This window comes from Calidris pugnax, unplaced genomic scaffold (assembly GCF_001431845.1).
Source record: "Calidris pugnax isolate Ruff unplaced genomic scaffold, ASM143184v1 scaffold188, whole genome shotgun sequence".
NCBI lineage: Eukaryota > Metazoa > Chordata > Aves > Charadriiformes > Scolopacidae > Calidris > Calidris pugnax.
Genome location: NW_015091257.1, coordinates 13,162,354 through 13,185,233, shown reverse-complemented (window position 1 = coordinate 13,185,233; position 22,880 = coordinate 13,162,354). Strand labels below are relative to the sequence as shown.

General features: G+C 38.8%; 2 protein-coding genes across 3 annotated transcripts in view; one reads left to right on the top strand and one right to left on the bottom strand.

The window, feature by feature from the left end:
• Positions 1 to 807: 807 nt before the first annotated feature.
• SYAP1 (synapse associated protein 1) lies at positions 808 to 22,523 on the bottom strand. Its single transcript, XM_014960287.1, has 9 exons — positions 22,209 to 22,523; positions 18,150 to 18,268; positions 15,733 to 15,799; positions 13,960 to 14,033; positions 13,465 to 13,604; positions 11,668 to 11,813; positions 4,661 to 4,719; positions 3,529 to 3,676; positions 808 to 1,970 (listed from the first exon to the last, which is right to left on the bottom strand). Exons 1-9 carry the CDS (start codon positions 22,405 to 22,407, stop codon positions 1,843 to 1,845), a joined length of 1,080 nt encoding a protein of 359 aa, XP_014815773.1. The 5' UTR covers positions 22,408 to 22,523; the 3' UTR covers positions 808 to 1,842.
• Positions 22,524 to 22,599: 76 nt separating this feature from the next.
• The window catches only part of CTPS2 (CTP synthase 2), a 76,372-nt gene continuing 76,091 nt past the window's right edge, over positions 22,600 to 22,880 (top strand). The window contains exon 1 of one of the 2 annotated variants that reach the window (XM_014960286.1): positions 22,600 to 22,853. The gene's annotated coding sequence lies outside the window, so the exon portion shown is untranslated. The remainder of the gene's footprint in view (positions 22,854 to 22,880) is intronic. The other variant, XM_014960285.1, reaches the window with a different exon arrangement.

Here is a 22,880-nt window from a genome sequence, read left to right as displayed (position 1 = left end):
AGGCTATACTTACATGAAAAGAAAGATGGGGCTTGTTGTACAAACCCCATGCAAATAAGCCCATCATATACCTGAAAAAACTAGGAATGATCAGGCTAGTTTTTAAGGGAGCAGTGATTTTGAGCTCTTAGTCATCCAGGGAAGATCTGCCACTATAGGAATGGAACTACCCATCTTTTAGAAGGTGTCAAGTCAAACTGTACAGCAGACAGATCCCAGCGTCTCCAGCTTAAATCTATGAGCAGTTGTATTTGTCAAGAGTAAACATTAAGCTTTAAATAGTCTGATTTTTATGAGTGTAACAGATTTAACTTTTGTGGCGCTTAATTAATCTCAGATACAAAAAGCTCCTAAAGTACCTCTTATTTACCACGACTTATCTAGCATCTGTTAACTAAATGTGAAAAACACTATAAAAATGCAAATTGTGCTTAAGATGATTTGTAGTTGCGAAAGTGTATGGTAATAAAGAAACTTAATTTGAGAAGCCAAATGTATGCAGGTTTCAAACAATTAATTTTCCATAATGAGAAATACAGGAGGGCTTTCTGTCCGAGTTGCTAATAGAGACAATTTTAAATAGTCCTTTCTTACAGTAACATCAGTTAAAACTACTTTGCTCTTTTCAATTCCCACAGGATTAATATTGACTGAATAATTACAGCCATAATCTTTTCAGTCTCTTTACAAAAGTTTTCTGCAGAACTATGTCAAGAACATCAAATTTTCATTTATATACATAAAGATACTGACTTAATGGTAAAACTACAGGAAACATCCAGATGTCTAAGAATTAAAAAAAAAATCTTTTAAAGAAAACTATTTTTATTGAAATTCAATGTCTTAAGCACTGTGACAAAGTATATTTGTAAATCTGCATAAGTCTGAAGTATGTTTGCCCCTTACTCTGCCCTCCCTCCAAATAAATGAGCCAATTTTATACATATCTACAGTATTTAATAAAGATATCTGAACCAGCCAAAGTTTTTACATAATTGTTTCAGCACTTAAAATAAAGAGAAATATTTAATTTGCTCTCACTCAGACAGCAAAGTTAAATGGAGACTTAACAGTCTTCTGAAGAAATAACGCATGAAACCACTTTTTCTGTGGGGAAAGGCAGTATCTTAATACAATGATTTAAGAAAAACAACAGTTCAATTCAAGCAGTTTATAACTCTGTTCTTATTTAAATGCTTAAATGTTTGCCCGTTGATCATACCTGATGAATAATTAATTACTACATCTTTTGGAGTTTGAATTAGTATTTTTTAACAAATTATTGGAAGTTATTCGATAGGGTTTTCTATAAGTTCTTTGGCTACATACATTAAGGAAGTTCAATTCACATGAAAGCTACTACCTACAAGTACCTTAAAAATAATACACATTTACAGATTATACAGGGATCAGAGTGCAAATATGATGACAGCGTTATTTTCAAGGACCAAGTTACTTACAACATCCATTTTTACATCCCAAACAGAGAGCTGCAGACAAAAAGAAATGAGATTCTTAGACTAAAAAAATCTCTTTGCAGAGCTTCTTGACCACCTAAAAATGCCTCAAACTAAACTGTTGCTTCATGTAGTAATGTTATCGCTTTTAATTGTGACATGTAACTTGCAGTGTCTTTTTTTTTTTTTCCTCCTTTTGAAGACTGTAGAAGTTCAGAAACTGCTCATATAAAGAACAGAAATACTGGTTGTATTCCCATATGGAATTATAATGATTTAGATTCTTTTGTGTCTTTTGAAGATCTTTCGTAAGCGAAATATGAAAGCAGAAATCCATGTCAGTTCTCAGGAAAAGCTTAGGGTTACAGTGATTTTCTGGAAATGCTTAATTTTCTTCTTGCAGCATTTCTTCTATTTCTTTATCCCAGTTTTCATCACGCTTTTCTGATTCCGTCACCACCTCATACTCTTGAAGCTCTTGTTGTAATTCCTTTTCCCAATCAGCAGTTTCTTCTACAAGAGATAAATGATGTGTAAGAATTAAATTGATACTACAGAATGTTGCTTATTTATATAAAACTAGATGCATTTGCACCGAATCTCTCATATCCCGTGAATTTTATGGACAATTCTCCTTAAAAATTAAAGAAACTTCAACATCAGAAATTTCTTCTTCCTATCAACCACAAATAGGAATTAATTAATATGCAAGTATATATTCCTATGTGCATACTATAATAAAGGGATAAAAAGCAAATATGGAGCTTAGTTGTAACAAATGTCCCTTTGTAAGTTCATTTCCTACAGTCTCTCAGTCGATTATCAACTGAATCTCCCTTTGTACTTTTGAATCTCTGAAAAAAAATCAGTGCAGTTCATAAGTTTGTTGGAAATCCTGTTATGGAAAAAAAAAAAAATCACACTCAAATAATGTGGATAATTTAAAAAAAAGAAAAAAGAAAAGAAGCAGGTATTCTCCTCGCTGACATTTGTAGTTAGGCAAGCTCATTTAATCAGGGTTAAAGGTAATCAGATTTCATACTTCAGGGCAAAAAATGAGTCAGAAGGCATTCCTGTGTTGTTAATCTCTGTTTTAATTAGCTCTACCTATCATATGCAAGAGTATGGGGGAGGAGATGGGTGTTTGATGCATTACATGCTGTAATGCATCAGTACTTCAGCCTAGATATGAAGGTACGTAATTCCATAGTCCAAGTCATTAAGGCCAGCTGAGATCTCTCTGAACAAATTATATGACTTATTGAAACACTTCTATCACAAAGCTAGACATAAGGAGCTGATATTACTTATTAGAATCCCTCAAGCTTGCCTATGTATTGGAAAAAAATAATAATTTTGGAAAACAAGGATTAAACAACATCTAAAACACATTGTAAGATGAATTCTGAAAATTGTATTATAAGCATCTACATATACAAGTGTCTTCAGAGTAAATTGTTCCTTTTGTATGGCCAGTCACATCATCACAGATTGTTTTTATGCTTTTTACAGTGATATTAGTTCTGAATTATTTTAAGTATCACCCCCACTTTATTTCTTCTCATCATTCTCAAATCTCTGTTCCAAATGCACGTACACCTTTAACAGAGGCATCTGCAAGCTCAGAGTCTGGTGCAGATACTGCCTTTTTAGCTGGTGTCACAAGAAGAAAACCTAGCCTGACTTCCTAATACTGTACTTTTACTTACAAGGATGTCAAAGAAAGAAAAATTCATACACATAAGGACCTATGAAAGAAAAGGCAGGGAAAAGAGGAGGTAGACAGACAAAAATACTCCACTGTTGCTTTCATAAAAGAGCCACCTGAAATTGTTAGGTTCTTTGGATTTAAACTCCTCACAGCTAGTGTTCTGTATAGGACGTGGTTCAACTGTGGTGAGAATTATCATTAATTTCTGCAATATTTCATTGCAGATCATTTCATAGACTTTGAAAAACAGTCATGAATCTATTTTCTTAAAGCAAATTACATAGTTTTAAAAAAAATAAAAATCAATCTAGCTTAGAATTGCTATATTTAAGACCCGGAAGGTAATAATAATAGATTTACCTTCTACTACAGAATTATCTTCTTTCTTTTTGTCTAGCACCAGTTGTTCCATTTCTTTTCTTAGGTCTTCCTGATTCAGATTACAGGCATCAAAAGCATCACTCACAAATTCTGATACACCTGGACTTGTGGAAATCTCTTCCTCATCCTGTAGTAAGACAGTTTTGTATAAGCTCATTGAAAAAGGCAAAAAAAAAAAGGTCACTGGTATATACTTCCACTCATGTGACTGACTACCTTTTAAAAAGAGCAAGAAAAAACAAAACCAACACAAACCAAATGCATTACTCTGAAAACTATTTTTCTTTATGGGCTATTTTTCTTTAGGAGTATCTTTGTACAGACAAAAATATTAGATAATTTTACTGAAAACAACCTGCTTTTCATCCTAGGCTAGTTTCTGTTTTCTCTTCACAACTTTAATTGTTTTTGTAATCTTCAGAAACAATAATAAACTCCTAAGTACTTTAGAACAGTTTGACCACAGTTCAGTAACAGTTTTCTACACACAAATAAGATTGAGAGGACTGTTCTTTGGAAATCTTTCTAGCTTAATTTAGTCCACTGCTTATTATTGGCAAACGAATGCACAGCTCTTCTGCCAAGAGTGTTCTCTGGCACTGATTTTACAATCCAGAAATGAACAAGGGTCATTACGTGTCTAAGTTAAAGGTTTCTGCAGTATCAAGCAAAACTTTGCTTGTCAGTGCAATAAAATAATGTTGCTATTACAAGTTATCATTTAGATTTCCTAGACTTAAGCCTGACAACTACTGAAGAGTTGGTCAGAATGTGGCACACAAACACATTTTCGTGAAGGTACTCCTCATGTCTAAATGCAATGCAAACCTTCTATCCCAAACATTTTGGAAATGTCACTTTTCAGAGTGAAAACGTGTTCAGGATACTAATAAAAGTATTCTTCAGATAAACTACTGTTTCTTCTACTGAAAATGATTTTAAAGTGTATGCACTAAAAATTAATATCACAACAGAACAGCAGCAGGTTAGGACTGTCAGGTATTATATTATTATGGTTTCCTAGCACAACATACTCAAAAGGATGCATAATTACCTATTAAGTAACAGTTTCACATACTAAATACCAGATAAAATATAACAGTATTTTTACCTCTTGAGATTTTATTTGAGGCTTTATTGTAACAGGCGGTGTTTTTGGCCGTACTGTTTCTATTGAGAGGGAAAAAAAAAAAGTAGATTACATTTAAATGCATAAAGATCTCATTTAATCTGCATCGCTATTAAATATATTAGGAAATATTGTATTTTGTGTTTTAAGAAATCCTGGTGTTTTAACAGCTGAATTCAGCCATAGGTGAAGTATTTGCAACAACAACACGGAAGAGAAGCAATTTTCTATTCTTAATTAAGGCAAATTAGGAAACTGTTTCCTCTTATAACTCCAAAGTTAAATCATAGGAATGCCTCTGCTCCTCAAAACAATCCAAAGAACTATCTATATAGGAACAGCTGGGCATCTGAAAGAATGTCTTCTATAAAACACTTCCAGATTGCACTGCATATCATGACATCTTTAAAGTTATGAAGGTGTAGACTTGGTAATGAAATCCAGTTACTGCCTACCACAGAAGTTCCCAAACTCCCCTGGTTGGGTGCTACTGCTACTGACACGAGCACTAACTGCTCTTAGATACACCAGACTGTGTCTGCACACACCCCCCTAATCACCCATGAGAAGTGAGCCTTGTCTTTTTTCACACAGGCAGAGAAAGTCACTGAAAAACATAAACCCTGGAAGCTGTTCCCAGTCTCCTAAGAAAACTCACTGTGCATTCTGCATTTAGAGCATGGGTGTTAGGAAGACAACAATTGTTCACAAGCAAGGACAGATCTTTTTCTTGGCAGGTAAAGGAACACCCCAGCTTTCTTCCTTGTGCAACTAGCAGAATATAGGAGTCACAATGAAGAGCCAGGTGGCGGCAAGAGCTATTACCATACGGGGCAGGTTGTGGTAGGGATGGAGTGCTTGCTTAGCAGTTCTATTTGTTTAAACATGCAAAGCAGCTCTGAGCTTGCAGCTCTGCTTACAGCAGGGCACCCAGGTGGACCCTTCCTGCTTACTCAGCGATTTTTGAAGGGGGGAATTTTCTCAGGTTTCATTTTTAAAATAAAGATCAGTTTTAATTAAAGTAATTCCCCTAACTGGTAGCTGTCATGGCTTATACAGCTCATCTACTCAGTGCCCACTGCGCTGCCCCATCCTTGCACTTCCTTCCATCATCTCCTCCACTGCTGATGTGCTTTCTGCCCCTGAAGTAACTTTATTCCCAAGTAAATAGTTACTACCACCCAGAGAAGGATGAGAATGCAGCAATTTGTTATAGATCTAACATGGTCTCTACACTGGAACATAGAATGTCTTCCACTTGTCCCTTCTTTTTTCCTTTCACATCAACCATGACAATTTAACTTTGTGGAAACAGCAGGTAAGGAGAAGACAGAGATAAAAATGGAAGGCAATTAATTCTATTTTATAGACATCAGTCAGCTTTAAGAAGAAACTCTGAACATTATGAAGAGTTACCAACAGGCAATTATTTCCAGTTTTAGCCTCCAACCAGGGAATCCAAACTTCAAAAAGGTTATTTAAATAAAAATTAACATTTTCAACTCAAACAAAACATGTATTTACTACAGTCTGGTAAATATATCTTTTCTATTACAAGATATACAGTTATTGGGACAGTAAATCTATCTGCATATCCTCTACTGGTCTCCTGTGAGAACAGTGAAAAGTTTGCAGCAGGACAAAAGACTGCACTTTTTTTTTTCCTGATTTCTTTTTTTTAAATTACAATGTTTTGTTTTCAGTTACAATGGTAATTTTACTAGAATTTTAGAGTTTACTAGATTCTAGATTTTTCTAGAATTACTGAAACTCTTTGGGTATTATCCAGCAACTTTCTCTTTGACTGGCAATTTCCAAGGGTTTGAACTACTCCAAGATAACAGGTTTTTTTGTTCAATAGGGTCAGTTGCCATCTTTCCTGTAGAGCTAAGACACTTCAATTAAAACAGCTATAGTTTAGCAAATATGACTACTGCAAAAAAAAAAAAAAAAAGAGAAAAGAGGTTATGCTGCCCTAGGAACTTACAGTTTAATACTGCCCATTTAACGACATAATTTCCGTAAAGGAAACCTCCAGCACTGTAATTAACAATAGAGTAACTTCTATTTGACTAGTCAGTTAGCCACAACAGCAGCAGCACTCTTTTTTTTCCTAAAATTGGTTTAGTGAAGCAATGATATACAGAAATCAAACAAAAAGCTCAGTGGAAAGGGCAAGCATACTGATAGTAAACAAACTTCACAGAGAGTATGTTTATAAACAACAGTGAAGAAAATATCTTTTGGCAGAATTTATGTTTCTAATCTTTCCAAATGCAACCTTTCCCTCTATACAAAGGACTAAACGCAGTAGCAAATGAAAGGAACCAACACTCAACACTTTTGACCTGTTTAGGAGATTGGTTGACAGAGTCCCTTGGGAGGCAGTTCTGAAGGCCAAAGAGTCCAGGAAGGCTGGACATTCTTCAAGAAGTAAATCTTTAAGGTGCAGGAACTGGCTGTCCCCATGTGCTGTAAGACGAGCTGGCGGGGAAGAAGAACAGCCTGGCTAAACTGAGAGCTCTGGCTAGAGCTCAGGAAGAAAAAGAAAGTTTATGGCCTATGGAAAAAGGGGCAGGCCACTCAGGAAGACTACAAAGACTGTGTGAGGCTCTGCACGGAATAAATCTGGCTACTGCTGTGGAAGACAATAAAAAAACGTATCTATAAATACATTAACAGCAAAAGGAGGACTAAGGAGAATCTCCATTCTTTATTGGATGCAGGGGGAAATATAGTGACCAAAAATGAGGAAAAGGCTAAGGTACTTAATGCTTTCTTTGCCTCTGTCTTTCATAGGAAGACCAGTTGTTATTGAGGCACCCAGCCCCCTGAACTGGATGACAGGGATGGGGAGAAAAGTGAACCCACCATAATCCAAGAGGAAATGGTGAATGACCTGCTACAATACTCAGACACAAAAAAACCTATGGGGCCAGATGGGAGCCACCCAAGAGTACTGAGGAAACTGGCAGAAGTGCTCACCAAGTCACTTTTCACTGTTTATCAGCAGTCTTGGCTAACTGTGGAGGTTCTCGTTGACTGGAAGATAGCAAATGTGATGCTCATCCACAAGAAGGGCTGTAAGTAGGATCCAGGGCTCTACAGGCCTGTCAGACTGACCTTGGTGCTGGGGAAGGTTATGGAACAGATCATCTTGAGTGCCATCACATGGCATATGCAGGACAACCAGGTGATCAGGCCCAGTCAGCATGGGTTTATGAAAGGCAAGTCCTTCTTGACAAACCAGATCTCCTTCTATGACAAGGTGACCCGCTTGGTGGATGAGGGAAAGGCTGTGGATGTTGTTTACCTGGACTTTAGTAAAGCCTTTGACACTGTTTCCTACAGCATTCTCCTGAAGAACCGTCTGCTCATGGCTTGCATGGGTGTACTCTTCACTGGGTAAAAAAACTGGCCCAGAGAGTGGTGGCGAATGGAGTTAAATCCAGTTGGAGGCTGGTCACAAGTGGTGTTCCCCAGGGCTCAGTATCAGGGCTGGTTCTGTTTAATACCTTTATAAACGATCTGGACAAGGGGAATGAGTGCACCCTCAGTAAGTTTGCAGATGACACCAAGTTAGGTGGGAGTGCTGATCTGCTTGAGGGTAGGAAAGCTCTGCAGAGGGATCTGGACAGGCTGGATGGACGGACTGAGGCCAATGCTTTAACAAGGGTAAGTGCAAGTGCTGGGTCCTGCACTTGAGTCAGAATAACTCCATTCAGTGCAACAGGCTTGGGGAAGAGTGGCTGGAAAGCTGACCAGCAGAGAAGGACCTGGGGGTGTTGGTTGACAGCCAGCTGAATATGAGACAGCAGTGTGCCCAGGTGGCCAAGGCGGCCTGGCCTGTATCAGAAATACTGCGACCAGTAGGACTAGAGAAGTGATCGTCCTCCCGTACTCAGCACTGGTGAGGCCGCACCTTGAATACTGTGTTCAGTTTTGGGCCCCTCACTACAGGAAAAAACATTGAGGTGCTGGAGGGTATCCAGAGAAGCTGGTGAGGGGTCTGGAGCACAAGTCTTATGAGGAGCAGCTGAGGGAACTGGGGTTGTTTAGTTCAGTGAAAAGGAGGCTGAGGGGAGACCTTATCCCTCTCTTCAACTACCTGAAAGGAGGCTGTAGAGAGGTGGGGGTCAGTCTCTTCTCCCAAGTAACAGGCAATAGGACATAAGGAAATCGCCTCAAACACCAGGGGAGGTCTAGATTGGATATTAAGAAAAATTTCTTCACCGAAAGGGTTATCAACATTGGAGCAGGCTGCCCAGGGCACTGGTTGAGTAGTCATATCTAAGGGTATTTAAGACATGTAGTCATGGGGCTGAGAGACACGGTTTAGAGCTAACTTGGCAGTGCTAGGTTAACAGTTGGTCTTGCTGATCTTTAAGGTCTCTTCCAGTCATAACAATTCTATGATTCAAAGATCTGTTGTAAGGCACTACTTCACCAGAGGTGAAGACAGTCACTACTCTTAATAGTCCATAATAGAGTCTTATTAGTTGATGTAATAAAAAAACCCAGAGGAACAGAAATCAAAAAGATTTAAAAAAAAAAAATCACAACAATAAAAAAAAGAAAGAAAACTAGACATATGTCCCCTAGTTAGGTGCAAAAGTTTATGAAATTATAAGAATCCCAGTGATTTTCTGAGTTAATGGTACCTGCACAATGTGACAGTAAACAATCTGCTCAATGAAAATGACAAAAACAGGGAGCTGAATATTGTGGGAGTGTAGAAGTGACGCGATATAAACAGGTAAGTAGGAAATGAACCTAAATACAGCCTGCACTAAAAAGTAAAGACAAAAGGTTTCTGTTATGATGAAGGAGTTAGTACGGAGCATTTAAGAGTAGCTCCTCTATACGAGGAAAAAATTAAGTCTCAGCTTCCACAAAACTGATCAGTTGTTTTTCCACAGAATATTTCCCCTTTTCCTCTAATGTTTACACAGATAGAAAAGAACATGCTTACAAAACTGCAGAAACAGTAGCAAGATTCACTAGCATGTAATTCTCAACTCTGTTTTCTAACCTGCACATATTTTAAGTTAGAAGTACAGAAAAAACCAAACACAAAGCAGTCTTTTGAACGATAGTGAGCAAAAGAATTTCATCATTATAGTAAACACATAAATCATGTTGGGGTATTTCTCTACTATCTTTGTCAATCTTCCCAGGGAGGGAATCCTGCTCCCTGCAGCCCACTGCTGTGTGCTGGCTATAGTTTGAGGAGAACATAGCTTACCTCTCCTCAAAGGCTAGCATCCTCTGGAAGGCATGTGGCCTGTGGTCACTTTGCATAGATTTGGCCTAGATCTCCTCTGTGCTCCATTTAATAAGCTCAAGTGAGACCACAATTTTTTTTAAGCTTAAAAAGCCTGAAATAGCATGAGTAGTGTTTCCACGATTGACAGCATGCTGTTCAACATAGAGACATGCTGCAATGTTTGATTCTATATAGCCCATTGGGACAGCAGACAACTCTCCTGCATAAAAGAAGTCAGAATCGGTGTCTCTTGGTCTGCAGTAGATTCTGGAGTGACCTGTCCTGTCAGCATTGATTGGATTTTAACTCAGAGAAAACGAATTTGTTCATTCTAGATGAGGACCTTGCCTATACTAATACACACGCGCTCAGAACAGAACCTATCAGAAACAGAATGAGACAGACAGACAGCAAAAGTGCCCACACACACACACAAAAGCAGCTTGATGAAACTACTACAGTCCTTGTGAAAAGGTATCTTTTATGCAACACGCAAGCCCAGCTCTGTAATTCCCTTTGTAAACTCCCCTTTACCCCAGGGTTCAGCTGCCTGTGTCCAAGGAGCCAAGGCCCAGCTGAGTAACCTAAGCTCAGACTGTGCAGAAAATTACTAAACTGTACAAAAGAGCTGTAAGAAAGTCTGTAATAAGATAAGAAAGGTGAGATTAGAAACTGAGCTAGAATGAGAAAGATGGGATCATTAGCAGTGCAAGGACTCAAGAGGAAAAAATACCAACATGGAAAGATATTATATTCAAAACGAGGGAAAAAGATGTCAACTTTGAGTGATAAGTTGGAGTGATAAGCAGTGTCAACAGGACCTCAGCACTAATGCATTCTGTGGATTATTACAATTTATTGATTTTGGGAATATTAGAATCTGTTCCAAGGTGCAGCAAAGGCTTTCTCTTTCTGTATCATGCCTAGTCAGCCTGCTAAGATTCTTCAGGTGTCTATCAGGCGTATTGAGCATACCTAACTTATGCTAAGATTTAATAAGCTACTAGTTATTTTTTTGTCTTAGCCACTAACTGCTTTGTACTCTTTAAACTGCACATATTCCTGCTTGCAGAATTTGTTTGCATGCAGATAAATATGCCCAGTTCACTAGTCAGTAAGAATAATCTGTATAAGCTGATCAGTGTAACTGAAGAAGCCTACATTGAAGTGGCTTTTTCATCTCAAGGCTGAAGCCCAGGTAGGCTCTTGGTACCCATCTTCCTCCATTTCTATAATACACGATGTGCTTTTCCATGTCCTGTATGCATGTCTGCCTCCACCACCACAGTAATTCTACCTCTAGATCACTAACTTTGTTTGGCCTGAGGCCTAAGCAAAAGCCAAGAGCAAACCGTATGTCAGCTTGTTGGATTGGCTAGTGCCTCTTGTCTTGTCAGGTGAACCAGTGTCACCTCCTACTTCTTTCTAACAAGTCAAAAAAGCACAGCAGAGACGACTAGTGGTCTTCAGCTGTTATAAGCCAAGCACAAAATTTCATCTCTTGAGATTTCCGCTCTTCTGACAAAGTTGGCTGAAATTGGAAAAAATGACTTAAAAGCACTAGGAGCCTCATCTACCCCCATCTGTAGACAGACCAAGTACGATGAGAGAAGCTCTGATTTAATAGGAAATCTAGGACACAAATTTGATGTCACTTGATGTATACAGTCAGTCTGTATGACGCTAACTTAATGGGCTGTGCTAAAATAAATCCTTTGCATACCTTTCAGTTGACTGTCTTCTTCTCTGCCTTTGTTCTCTTCTTTTCCTACTGCTTGCTGTTGAGCTGCAAGTGCAGTGAGTTGTGCAGACTGTTTAATTAGGGACACCCTGTAGAAATAGTTTCTCCAGAACACCTCCTCCTTTACGCTAGAGAGAACAAACAGATTTTGATTACTATGTTTGGAAATACTTTATTTCATCTAGCAATGAAATAAAATTAAATGTCCAGAGGGAAGAAGGAGGCATACTGCCTTTTAAGTAAAAGCTTATAAATTTGTGATATTAAGACTGTGTTAAAAAATCAATCCTTATAGAAGTTCTTGATCTCTTACAAGACAATTACAATTGGACATATAACAACAACAACAACAATAATGTTATTTCTTTAGAAAAAGCTTAATGGCATGCAGCAATATATAGTTTGGAAAAATATGCCATTCCTTCTCTCTTGCCAAATTATGTAAACAAACCAAACAAGCCAAATTAACCCTATTCTGTCCATATACTCTCCAAACCCAGCATTTTATCATTGTCAAATTACATTCATCTACATCTTCCCTAGACCTCAGGTCAAACTGGAACATCTTTGGCCTACAGGCAGAAGCCATTCCTAGCTTGCAGCAGAACTATTTCACTACCTTCACATCTTTCAGCATGTCTGCAGAACCTTCTGTAACTAGAAACTGCCATCTCACAAATTACCAGCTCTGATAAACAAGAGAGCATCTCATTTTTTAAGGTAGCATTTCCCTCTGATAATCCTCCAGTAAGCAAGAGACACAATTTTAACCCAGAGGAACAGAAGCCAGAAATAACAAAGCCCATGGGGAGGAAAGTGTGTAGGTCAAAAAAGAAAGAAGAGAGTGAGGTTGCCTTCCCCCCCGCTTTAGGCAAACAGTGACTACGGAGACTAAGAACAGAAAAAAAAAACATTAAGCAATGGGGTAGGAGAGGCAAGGATAGCATGATCAGAGGCTGAAGACAGAGCATCAGAGACAGGTGTGATGAAGACGTAGGGTATGGGCAGAGCTTTAGGACTGACAGCAGCAAAGAACAACAGGGAACGGTGGAAATAACATAAGGACCTGTGAAGGTTTATAAGTGAAGGAGATTTAAGATAGCAAAGTGCACAAAGAAAGATGTTTTCTTTCCTGTTTCCATCCTCAGACAAGAGACTAATGTTGGGAACTCCTGGTTAACAAGAGTGTGGACCTGTGAAACAAGCTTAACGAGCAGAGTCTGGGACTGAGTAGGGAAGGAGAACAGCACTGGAATAAAGCTGGGATCAGGAAGCCATACTGGAATAGGTCATAACTGCTGGGACGAATACCTTACAGATCTTTTAGTGAGGTCCACTAGAAGGAAGGCAGTCACAACACAGAGCTTTTCCCATTGCCTTTTCTCCAGGGGGCCTCTATCTCTATAAACCTTTTTGGGGTGTCAGTTACACCAGTAGATCTGAATGCTTTTGCTGCTGCATGTTGCTCCCTTTGTTTGGGAGAAAGATTTTTCAATCAATTTAGCATACTGGATATGGAAAAATTTAAGGCCTCTCCCATACTTAAGTCAACAGGTTCTTATTAGTTTTGAATTTCTAACAGATCTACTTCTGTTCTTTTTTCTAACTGATGAACTGCAATATTGCACATGCAATATTCCATGCATTTGAAAATAGCAAATATATACAGAGGAAGTATATAAAGAAAGAATTTAAGGAAGTGAAAAGAAGTAATTTACAAATATTTACAGACACATTAAAAAGTACAACCATACATAGTTACCAGCAGAAAATACTTACTGTTTGGGAACGAGATCAAACCTCATCCTGTTGAGAAGTTGATCTTCTTGTAACATCACCATTGCAACAGGGTACATTTGATCAAAGTCAAAATTAAACTGCACACCTGCTGGAGGATCCCGCAGAAAATTTCGTTTATCCTTTGAAGAACATATTTATGATCATTAACTGATACCAGGAAAAAAGATATCGTATTTCACACACAAGACCAGCAAAGCAATCCCACTTCTCACATAATTCTATCACACCACAAAGCTGCAAAGGCTTTATAAAAATAAAAAATTATATTGGGGATCTACTTTGGCTCAAGTTGATACTGAAAGAACTATTTACTCTTGCATATAATCAGCACAGTGACAGACACATTAAAAGAAATATACTGAAAATATATAATTTAATAATGCCTGCCAAAATTACTTGGAAAAAAAAAAAAAAAGGACGTTTTAACCTCTCCAACAGAAAAATTTTAGATCTTACAGGAAAATAAATACTTACTGCTGATAAGGCCAATATTTGTTGTTGAATTGTCTCTTCTTCATTGCTGTCTACCCAAGGAGGCACTGCTGCTTCTGTTATTGAAAGGAGGAAAATAATTGCATGTGTATTACTTTAAAAAAAAAAAGAAACACAAAACCACCCGGATCTTACTTAAAGTAACATATGATGTCAAAACAATAAGCAGGCTTACATCAGAAAGCCAATACATTGTTCCTGTTTCCTAAACTAAGCTCATGGCATAAGAGAGAAAGTCTAGGAATGGCTCTTTGCTTATCAGATGTAAAAAACCAATCAACAAACCAAAACAACTTGCTGATATTCTGTTATAGTAAAACTAAAATTGTGGGGATTCTTATCAGTGTGCACCTGTCAGAAGTTGGTGCCTCTTAGTTTAATCACCGAAGTACTGCTATATAACTGGTTAAGCCACCCACAAATAGAAATGTCTAGATCCACTTTAAACATGTGAACTTTGCCAAAATAAATTTGTCAAAGTTTTCAAAATCATTTATAATTGTATTAGTTTTCTAACACTCAGAAGGCAGCAATTCTTTAGCAATGGAGAAAAATACATTACAAATTTGTTGTAAATTACAACATGCTATACACAGAATAAGCATACTTGGGTTCAGACGATTTATGTATTTACACAGAGACATCCAAAATAGTTCTGTAGGCTGTACACAGAGAAAAATAAACTATTGTAGATGTACAGAAAACTATTACCCTCTTCACTGTCAATGTAAATTCAACTGAGACATTATGATGCATTTGTAACAGTTAACGAATATGTGCTTAAACTAACAATGCTTATTTGCTTATGCACCTCACGTAAGCAAGATTTTTCACCCACATGGATTCACACCTGATGCTAATGCTTCTTTCAGTTAGGCCATCTGTTATGTCTCCTTTTGTCAATCTAGCTACCTATTTTCATGCAACTTGTAGAAATATAAACAGATGCCAAAGTTTGCTAAGAGACAAAAAGACAGAAATACAGACAACACGATCACATATGCAGTCTTGCAAGAAGAAACCAGACTAAGATAGTAACTAGTGACACTATGAAAAGTTTTATCACAATCCATTTAAAACCAGATCATTTTCAAGATTAACAGCAGATTAATTGTCAGAAGTTATTGCATCCAGGTAACACATTACAGATAAAACCCAACGTCAAAAAAACCAATTGAACTTATTTTAACGTCTCAAATAGTTCCACTGATGTATGTCAATAGTACATGGGTGGATAATTCAAAGTATTTAGATCACAGATAATTATAAAGCAAATGATTTATGGGAAAACACAAGAGCAATTATGCCTTTAATGTAAGCAGAGCAACTCCTACAGCAAAACTAATTAAATACTGTACTGCAAACCCTAACCCATGTTTATCATTTCATTATGAAAGCATGACACAATTGCTAATGCTCAAAAGAAAAGTAATCAGCATGCCTGTTTCCAATAAATACACAGGCTTAAGATTGAAAACAACAAGAGATCAGCTTTGCTAGCACAGTGATCTTTTGAGTTAATTTCATAAAGTTGAATTTGGTTAAAAGCACATCTAAACCAAGTAGATAGTGTAACACTAACCTCACTTAAAAATGTCATCTTCCTATTCCACAATATATTTTAAGTTCTGCCATAATGTGTTTCATTAAACAGAGTTTTGATAGATCAGGTTTAGACATAGCTCAATTATGCAGCTTCCAGCGAGTTTCAGGTTACACAATGTTACGCGTTATCAAAAAAAATGCATACATTACCTGATTTTTTTGTTTGCTGCTCTTGGACAAATTTTTTCTGTTCCTTCTGAAAATCTCCAATAATTGTCTAAAATAAAAATTAGGGAACAACAATAAAAAAAGAAAATCCATTCCTCTTGTTTCATGTTCACTCAGAAAGTGCTTTCAAATACACCGCAAGATCATATTCTTATATCCCTGGAGGCCCTTTTTGTAAGTCAAAGGTGTTTCATGTAACTCATACAGTCCCCTTAATCAAAATATTTGGTTTTGCCTTTAAAAATTTAAACTATTTTGTATGCTTTCAAAATTATATTTATAGTTTTATCAAGTTCTGGGGACTGAAAAAAAAAAAAAGGAAAATCACAGCTGATAATTTAGGCATCAACATGCTATGCATATACACTTACCACCTTGCCATATCAAATAGAGATAACATAGACTGTTTAAAGCATTAAACATTTAAAGATACCCCTGGCCTTACAATAAGTTTCAAGAGTTGCCTAAGAAATATATCCATTGCAATAATCAGACTTGCAAAATTGTTAAGTATCATTTTAAGTATGTCTGCTTAGCCGAAATGATTTCTCCATTTATGTTGACAAATCTTCATCAAAAAGTATGTTCAGAAATATCCTATATTAATTTTAGAATTCAGAAGTGGAGAATAGTCTCAGAAGTTGGCATGCCATAATCTAGAAGTAACAATGCAAATGTTGTTCTGTAGTTTAAAGCAGAGAGAAAAAGCCATGAAGTTAGATATTAAACCACTCACAAAATACAAATTTTATGCAGTGAGATCTAAGGCTTAATGAGTTGCCAAAAGAGCATGCAAGTCTTCAAGCTAGATCCTGATAAATTCCTACAATTTTTTTTTCCTTCCAAAACCCAGCATTTCAGTTTAAGATTAACATCAGTGAGAGAATTACTGTAGTGCCTGTTATAAAAGTCAATCATTGTGATTCCTCCTGTTGTCAGTTATATGAATTTTTGGTATTTATGGAATAAAATAATTTAAGTGGTATAAGAAAAAGCTTTGTGACGATATAGCTATAATCCTGTTTCTCCCATATATAAACTTACTCATCAAAACAAGGAATTCATATAACTCCAAGGCATTCACAGAAAAAAGAAAATGGTATTTTAGGCGTAAAATATGCCATAGGTACTTAGCGACAGTTTCTTATGAGCATTATTAGTTGTGTATTAAATTACCAAATAGCCTTCTTACTTGATTTTTCCTGTTTGATATAGATCAAAATCATGTTAGACTCTAATATACTGTAGTAGGATATATAACTACTACTATAGAGAGACAGTTGTCACTAAAATGTCAATGAAATCTGGAGACAAAATTCTATCATGACAGAAATTTAGAAGTGTCATTTTATGATTAACCTGAAGACAACACGAACACTAACTTTATCAAGAAATTTAACTTTATTGTATTAAGACAAAATTCTATCATGACAGAAATTTAGAATTGTCATTTTATGATTAACCTGAAAGATAACACGAACACTAACTTTATCAAGAAATTGAACTTTATTGTATTTAAAAAAAAAAAAAAAGGGAACCCTTTAGTTCCCCTAAAGGGGTGTCTGAGAGATGGGAGCAAGGAGGAGGGGGTCTTGCTGCATCTCAAGTCTAACACTCCCAGATGCACAGTCCCGCTACAGCTGTGTTAGTTTTGGCCAGTTTCCTTCCTGGCTACCCTCCCTGACAAACAGAACACTACAGAGCACTTACTGCTGCTTTCTTTTCTTTTCCTTTTTTTTTTCCCCTCCTTCTTTCTGCCAAATTCCTGAATAAAAAGACTGGAAGAACACTTGGCAGAAGTTAAGCAACTGGAACTTGGCAGCCAGGAACGAGGAGGGCAAGAGATAAGTGGCAGAGTCAGGGTGGGGGAAAGAACAAGGCAATAGTAGGCTGTTTGATTAACTACCTGGGTCTTATGAAAACATACCTGTATAGCTCTAGGGTCTTAGTATACAATATCCACAAAGCTGACCTATTTCTAATCTTGCTACAAAGATGCATTTAAGACTCAAGCTATAGCATTCCTCTTTCCACCTAAACAAATTGAGGAAAAAAACCCAACCCACACATTTCCCAGACATCCTCCAACTGCCTGTCTTTACTCATTCTTCCAGCCTTTCCTCCTACATCAGCATTTTTCATATTTTCTTCTGGTCATTCTCCAGTGTATCTACATCCTGAAGGAACAGGAGACAGGTGCAGCACCGAGTAAAGCACAGTAACCATTTTTTGGCACATCTACCCTGAATAAAAATTTCAGTCACATCATTTACCATGACAAGAGATATCTGCTCTTGAAGTATGTAATTTCTAAAGCCAGTTTAAAAAAAAAAAGTCATCACCTGCCAAATTTGCCACGTTACAACAACAGTAAGCAAACATGATCTAGAAATAAATACCTTATCAATGATACTGTCGATTTTTCCTTCTTCTACAGACTTCTTTATTGTCTGTGCTGTTTCTGCAACGGATTCAGATATCTTTTTTGTAGCAGCACTGGCAAAATTGAAGAGGTAACCTTTCACAGACAAGAAGAGAAAGAAAGACCTGAAATAAAGATCTCTTTACATCCAGTTCTCTTACTAGATTTATTTTCCTTTCTCTTTAGACATTTGGACACCTACTTGAAATCTTCTTTCAAAACCATTTAACCCAGCTTCTGGCCTACAAAGAACTCCTAAAATCCTATTTATTCTTTTCCAGTTCATGTTCTTTAGTGATGATGATCAAACTGTACATTTGATCACAGTTTTCTGTAAAACGAACTATTATACATGAACCTTGTTTGCTAAAATCAACCATTCCTAACAGTCTTTGAAATACTGCTTTTCAGTGACTTTTCTGAAGTAATGTGCCTTTCCTAATTTCACTTAGGTATTCTGGAGACATTAAACAATAAAGTAACTTTAGCAACAGTATTAAAATAGAATGATATATTTTTTAAAGAAAATCAACATGCACAATAAAGTCTCGTGAAATTAGGCAGCAAATGCCTTAAAATTTCAGGCAAGCAACACCTGAGATTCCTTCAGAAGTCTTAAGACAGAAGGTTACTCTCAATGCTTGCCCTTTTCTATTATGCATTGTCTTCCTCTTTTTAGCTCCACGAGAAGCACTGTGGCTTTTTGCTTATTTTTGTGAATATGTTCAGTATCAAAACAGCAGTAACATATTTTTTTTTAGCCCTTTTTTTTTTTTTAATATTAGCAATGCTGAAGTGAAGAAAGGGAAGAACTGTGTAGCATGGGCAGTTCTATTGTATTGTTCATTTTTAATTAAGGAGAACAGGCTTGCAAGATGTATATCACAAACCTTCATAAACATTAAATACCAGTTTATTGACAAAGGATCTTAACATTGGTAATGTTTATTTCTTAATGACAGGATGTCACAAGCACTTTATTACATTTGAACAGTTGTATTATGACTGTAATATCACAGTTACAGTACATACAATGATAAAATGCCCACAAATGCAACAGTAAATATAATAAGCGCAAAGGGATCTAGATAGATTGGGACATTGGGCAATAATCAATGGCATGACATTTAACCAGAACAAGCGCCGGATTCTGCAGCTAGGATGGAGTAATGCTGGGCACAAGTATAAATTGTGAGAGGACTGGCTGGAGAGCAGACCTGCAGAAAGGGATCTGGGAGTGCTGGTTGACAGCAGGCTCCATAGGAGCCACTGTGGGCCCTGGCAGCCAAAAGGGCAAACTGCATCCTGGGGTGCATCAAACTCAGCATAATTAGCTGGTCAAAAGAGGGGATTAATCCCCTGCAGTCACTGTTGGTGCAGCCCCAACTTGAGTACTGTGTGCAGTTCTGAACCCCACAATTTAAGAAGGATGTGAAGCTCCTTGAATGCGTCCAGCATTCACATTGTATTAAAAAAAGAAAAGCAGCTATCTTCTACACTTTAGATACAGACACATATACTACCCCCTTCTGACAGAGGATAAAGCAGCAGCCTACTGGATTGTTTCCTCCTTGCCTGCTTTTATTGCTGGGGTTTTTGTGTTTTTTTGTTTTGTTTTTTTAAACATATCCCTGGAAACTTTCTCAATTGTTTTAGGTGCAAAAGGTGCTGAACAATTTGCTGTCCAGCAACGCTTCAGTATTGTTGGGTAAAGTGGTTTTGACCAGTCCTGGAACCAGTCTGAAGAGCCAAATGCTTCTTATTTCCACTACAGGCAAATACTCTTCTGAACTGAGGTACTTATAAACCTCAAAAAAAGGTTTTGAAAGATAGAATTAGTGGTGGAAAAACAACACTTCCACTTTCAAATGACCAAGGTTTTCCTCCCTTTTACAAATCTAGGTCTGTATTAAGAATAAGTATCTAGCAATATTTCTATTAGTAGTTCACATTGAAAAAAAATCTCCTAACCTTTTAATGATGTGATAATGAGCAAAAAGCAATATCTGTAAGGGCTCAGTTTTACTACTAAATTTCTTTTTGTGGTAGGTGAGTCTTTCCACACAGCTACCCTGGTTGTTAGTCACGCGATTTTGAGAGTTATTGTGTGTTAAAACAGTGACATCCATATCCTCACAAAAAACTTTTCCACCACAATCTTCTCTAGCATCACCGACAAGACATAGACAGACACAGAACCATAAATCCATAGATCACTAAACCAAATTCTTGCTTCCAGAGAAAATTATGGGATGGACCTTTATGTCTGTGACAGTCAATATTCTCACCCTGAAAATTCAAAGACCTTTTTCCCTCCTGAATACAGTGGCTACTAGATTAGGATTGATTTCCAAGAACCAGACAAGTATTTGACCAAACTACGTAGATACTCTGCTGCAGCTCAGATAGCCCAAGGAAAAGCACAGTAAAGAACCACCTCAGACTAACCCTTCAGGTGATATTGATCCAGCGTTTCAGAGCACCAGTAAAAATAAAAAAAAAGCAACAAACAACAAACAAAACACAAACTTCAGCTGCGAGTGGGATCTGTACTTTGGATTAATTTTATCTAAGAATCTACTACAGTAAGGCAGAATTCTTACCTTTAGACAGTTACAGGCCTGCCTCATTACAGAGTAGTTAAACATAAATCAAACCATGTTACTTTCTTATGAACAAAAAACAATCACAGAAACCCCACACAACTTCATGGAAGACATTATTCTGTATGTACAGATCACTTCTCACACAGTGACAACAGATACTTAAAGAAATGCTGTTCATTTAATAACAATTCCGAAGAATATGATAACTAAAAGGAAGAACTGCAGCCATTTACTTGGTTCATGTTTTAAACATCCAATTTTTTATTGTTTTTCTTTTTATCTCCAGTGAGGCAACATCCTGTGCACATAATTGTCAGCAACTTCACTGAATTTTTAGAGTTGGAAGGGACCACAGAGATCATCTAGTCCAACTCCCCCGCTGAAGCAGGATTGCCTAGAGCTAGAGTGTTACTCAGGACTGCATCCAAGAGGAACGTAAATATTTCTATTTTAAAAGAGTCTCAGAAATGCAGAAAAATGAAGATGAAATTAGAGAATTGGGTCCCTTGCAAACTTCCAGCTTTATCGACTGCATAGGACTGTTTCACAACTGTGGAAAAGAGTGGACAAGCTACGTGAAAAACTACACAGAAGTGATGCATGCCATGGACTACAGATAACAAACATCATTTAAAAGAGATACAGAACAAAGATACATGAAAGCATAAAATAGAAAAGGGCAGGGGAAAATTACTTTTAGCACTTCTTCACCGAGATCATTTTGCATACTAGCTAAACTGACCTGAGTTATCATTTGCATATGGAAATATATGCTTTAGAACTGCTTTGTTTTGTTTTTTTTTTTTTAAGAGTATCCTGGTCACCTCAAACTTGTGTTCCTCCTTTTGCACCGGTGTGCAAGCTACACTGGAGCTGTGGCTGTCCAGACCAAAAGCGATTTTTCTTTTACAGTTGTTGAACTAGGCACAAACATGCTCAACTCATCTTAAATCCTATCTGTAACTGCTGAGCTCAGCTAAAACCTTGGTTTAAGTGCCAATGGTAAGTCCTGCTACCTTCTCCCCCTAGGCACGCACTAAACCAGCCTACCTTCAGTTCTCCAGCCGCTACCCTCTGCTACTCTCACTAAGCCAAGGGGGGCTTGCTGCTAAGTCTACCTTTTTTAAAAACAAAACAGAAAAACCCCACCCCGACCCACAGCAGCACTCCCCGGGTGACGATGCCAGCGCATAACACACTCCTCCAGCAAGCAAAGCTATTCCTTTACCCAAGCCTTCTCCCTGCAGGCAGCTCCCCCCGCCCCAGCAGCGCTGTGTGTGTGTGAGGGAGGGGAAGGCGACCCGCGGCCCACGGTACCGGCGGGGGCCCTTCGGACGCGGGGAGCCGCAGGGACAGCGGGTCGGCTGCGGGCGAGCCCGGGGGCTGGGGCTGCGGGGGCTTTCCCCGCCGGGTGCGGGCAGGACACTCACTGCCGAGTCCCTTGGCCTGGCTGAGGAGCGCCTCCGACTCCGCCTGCAGCTCCGCCGACTCCGAGCTCGGCGCGGCCGGCTCCGCGCCAACCGCCGCCTCCTCCTCCTCCTCTACGGAGCTGCTCCTCTCCTCAGCCGGCAGCAGCTTCTCCTCACCCGGCCGCTCCAGCCCCAACCAGCTGCCCAGGCCACGCAACATGGCGCGGGAGCGGCGGCGGCCGCGCTCCGGCCGTTAAAGGGGGCACTCCCGGCGCTGAGGGGACTCGCAGCCCTGTACGCGGAAGAAGGGAGCGGGCAGCCGGCCTTTCCGCATACGCCGCTTCCGCCGGAGCCAGGCGGGGCCGCGATCACCGGCGGGCGAGGTGGGGAGAGCGCCGCCACCGGCGGGGCGGGGAGAGGCCTCACGGGGAGAGGCCTCACGGAGCGCGGCTCCCCGCGGCCGCCAGCTTCCACCCCGAAGGGGGAGCGGGCGGGCCGGCCTGGCGGGCACGGCGTTGCCCGCGGACCGCCGGGGAGGTGCCACCTGTGCCTCCCCCCCGCCCCTTCCGCGGGTTCCGCGTCAGCCCGGTTAGCGGGCACGCCTCCGCTTCGCTGCCGGTTGGAGTATCCGCCTTTAAAACCCCCCAAAGAGGCGGCGCGGGGGCGGTAAGTCACAGGCCGGCGGCTGGCGGG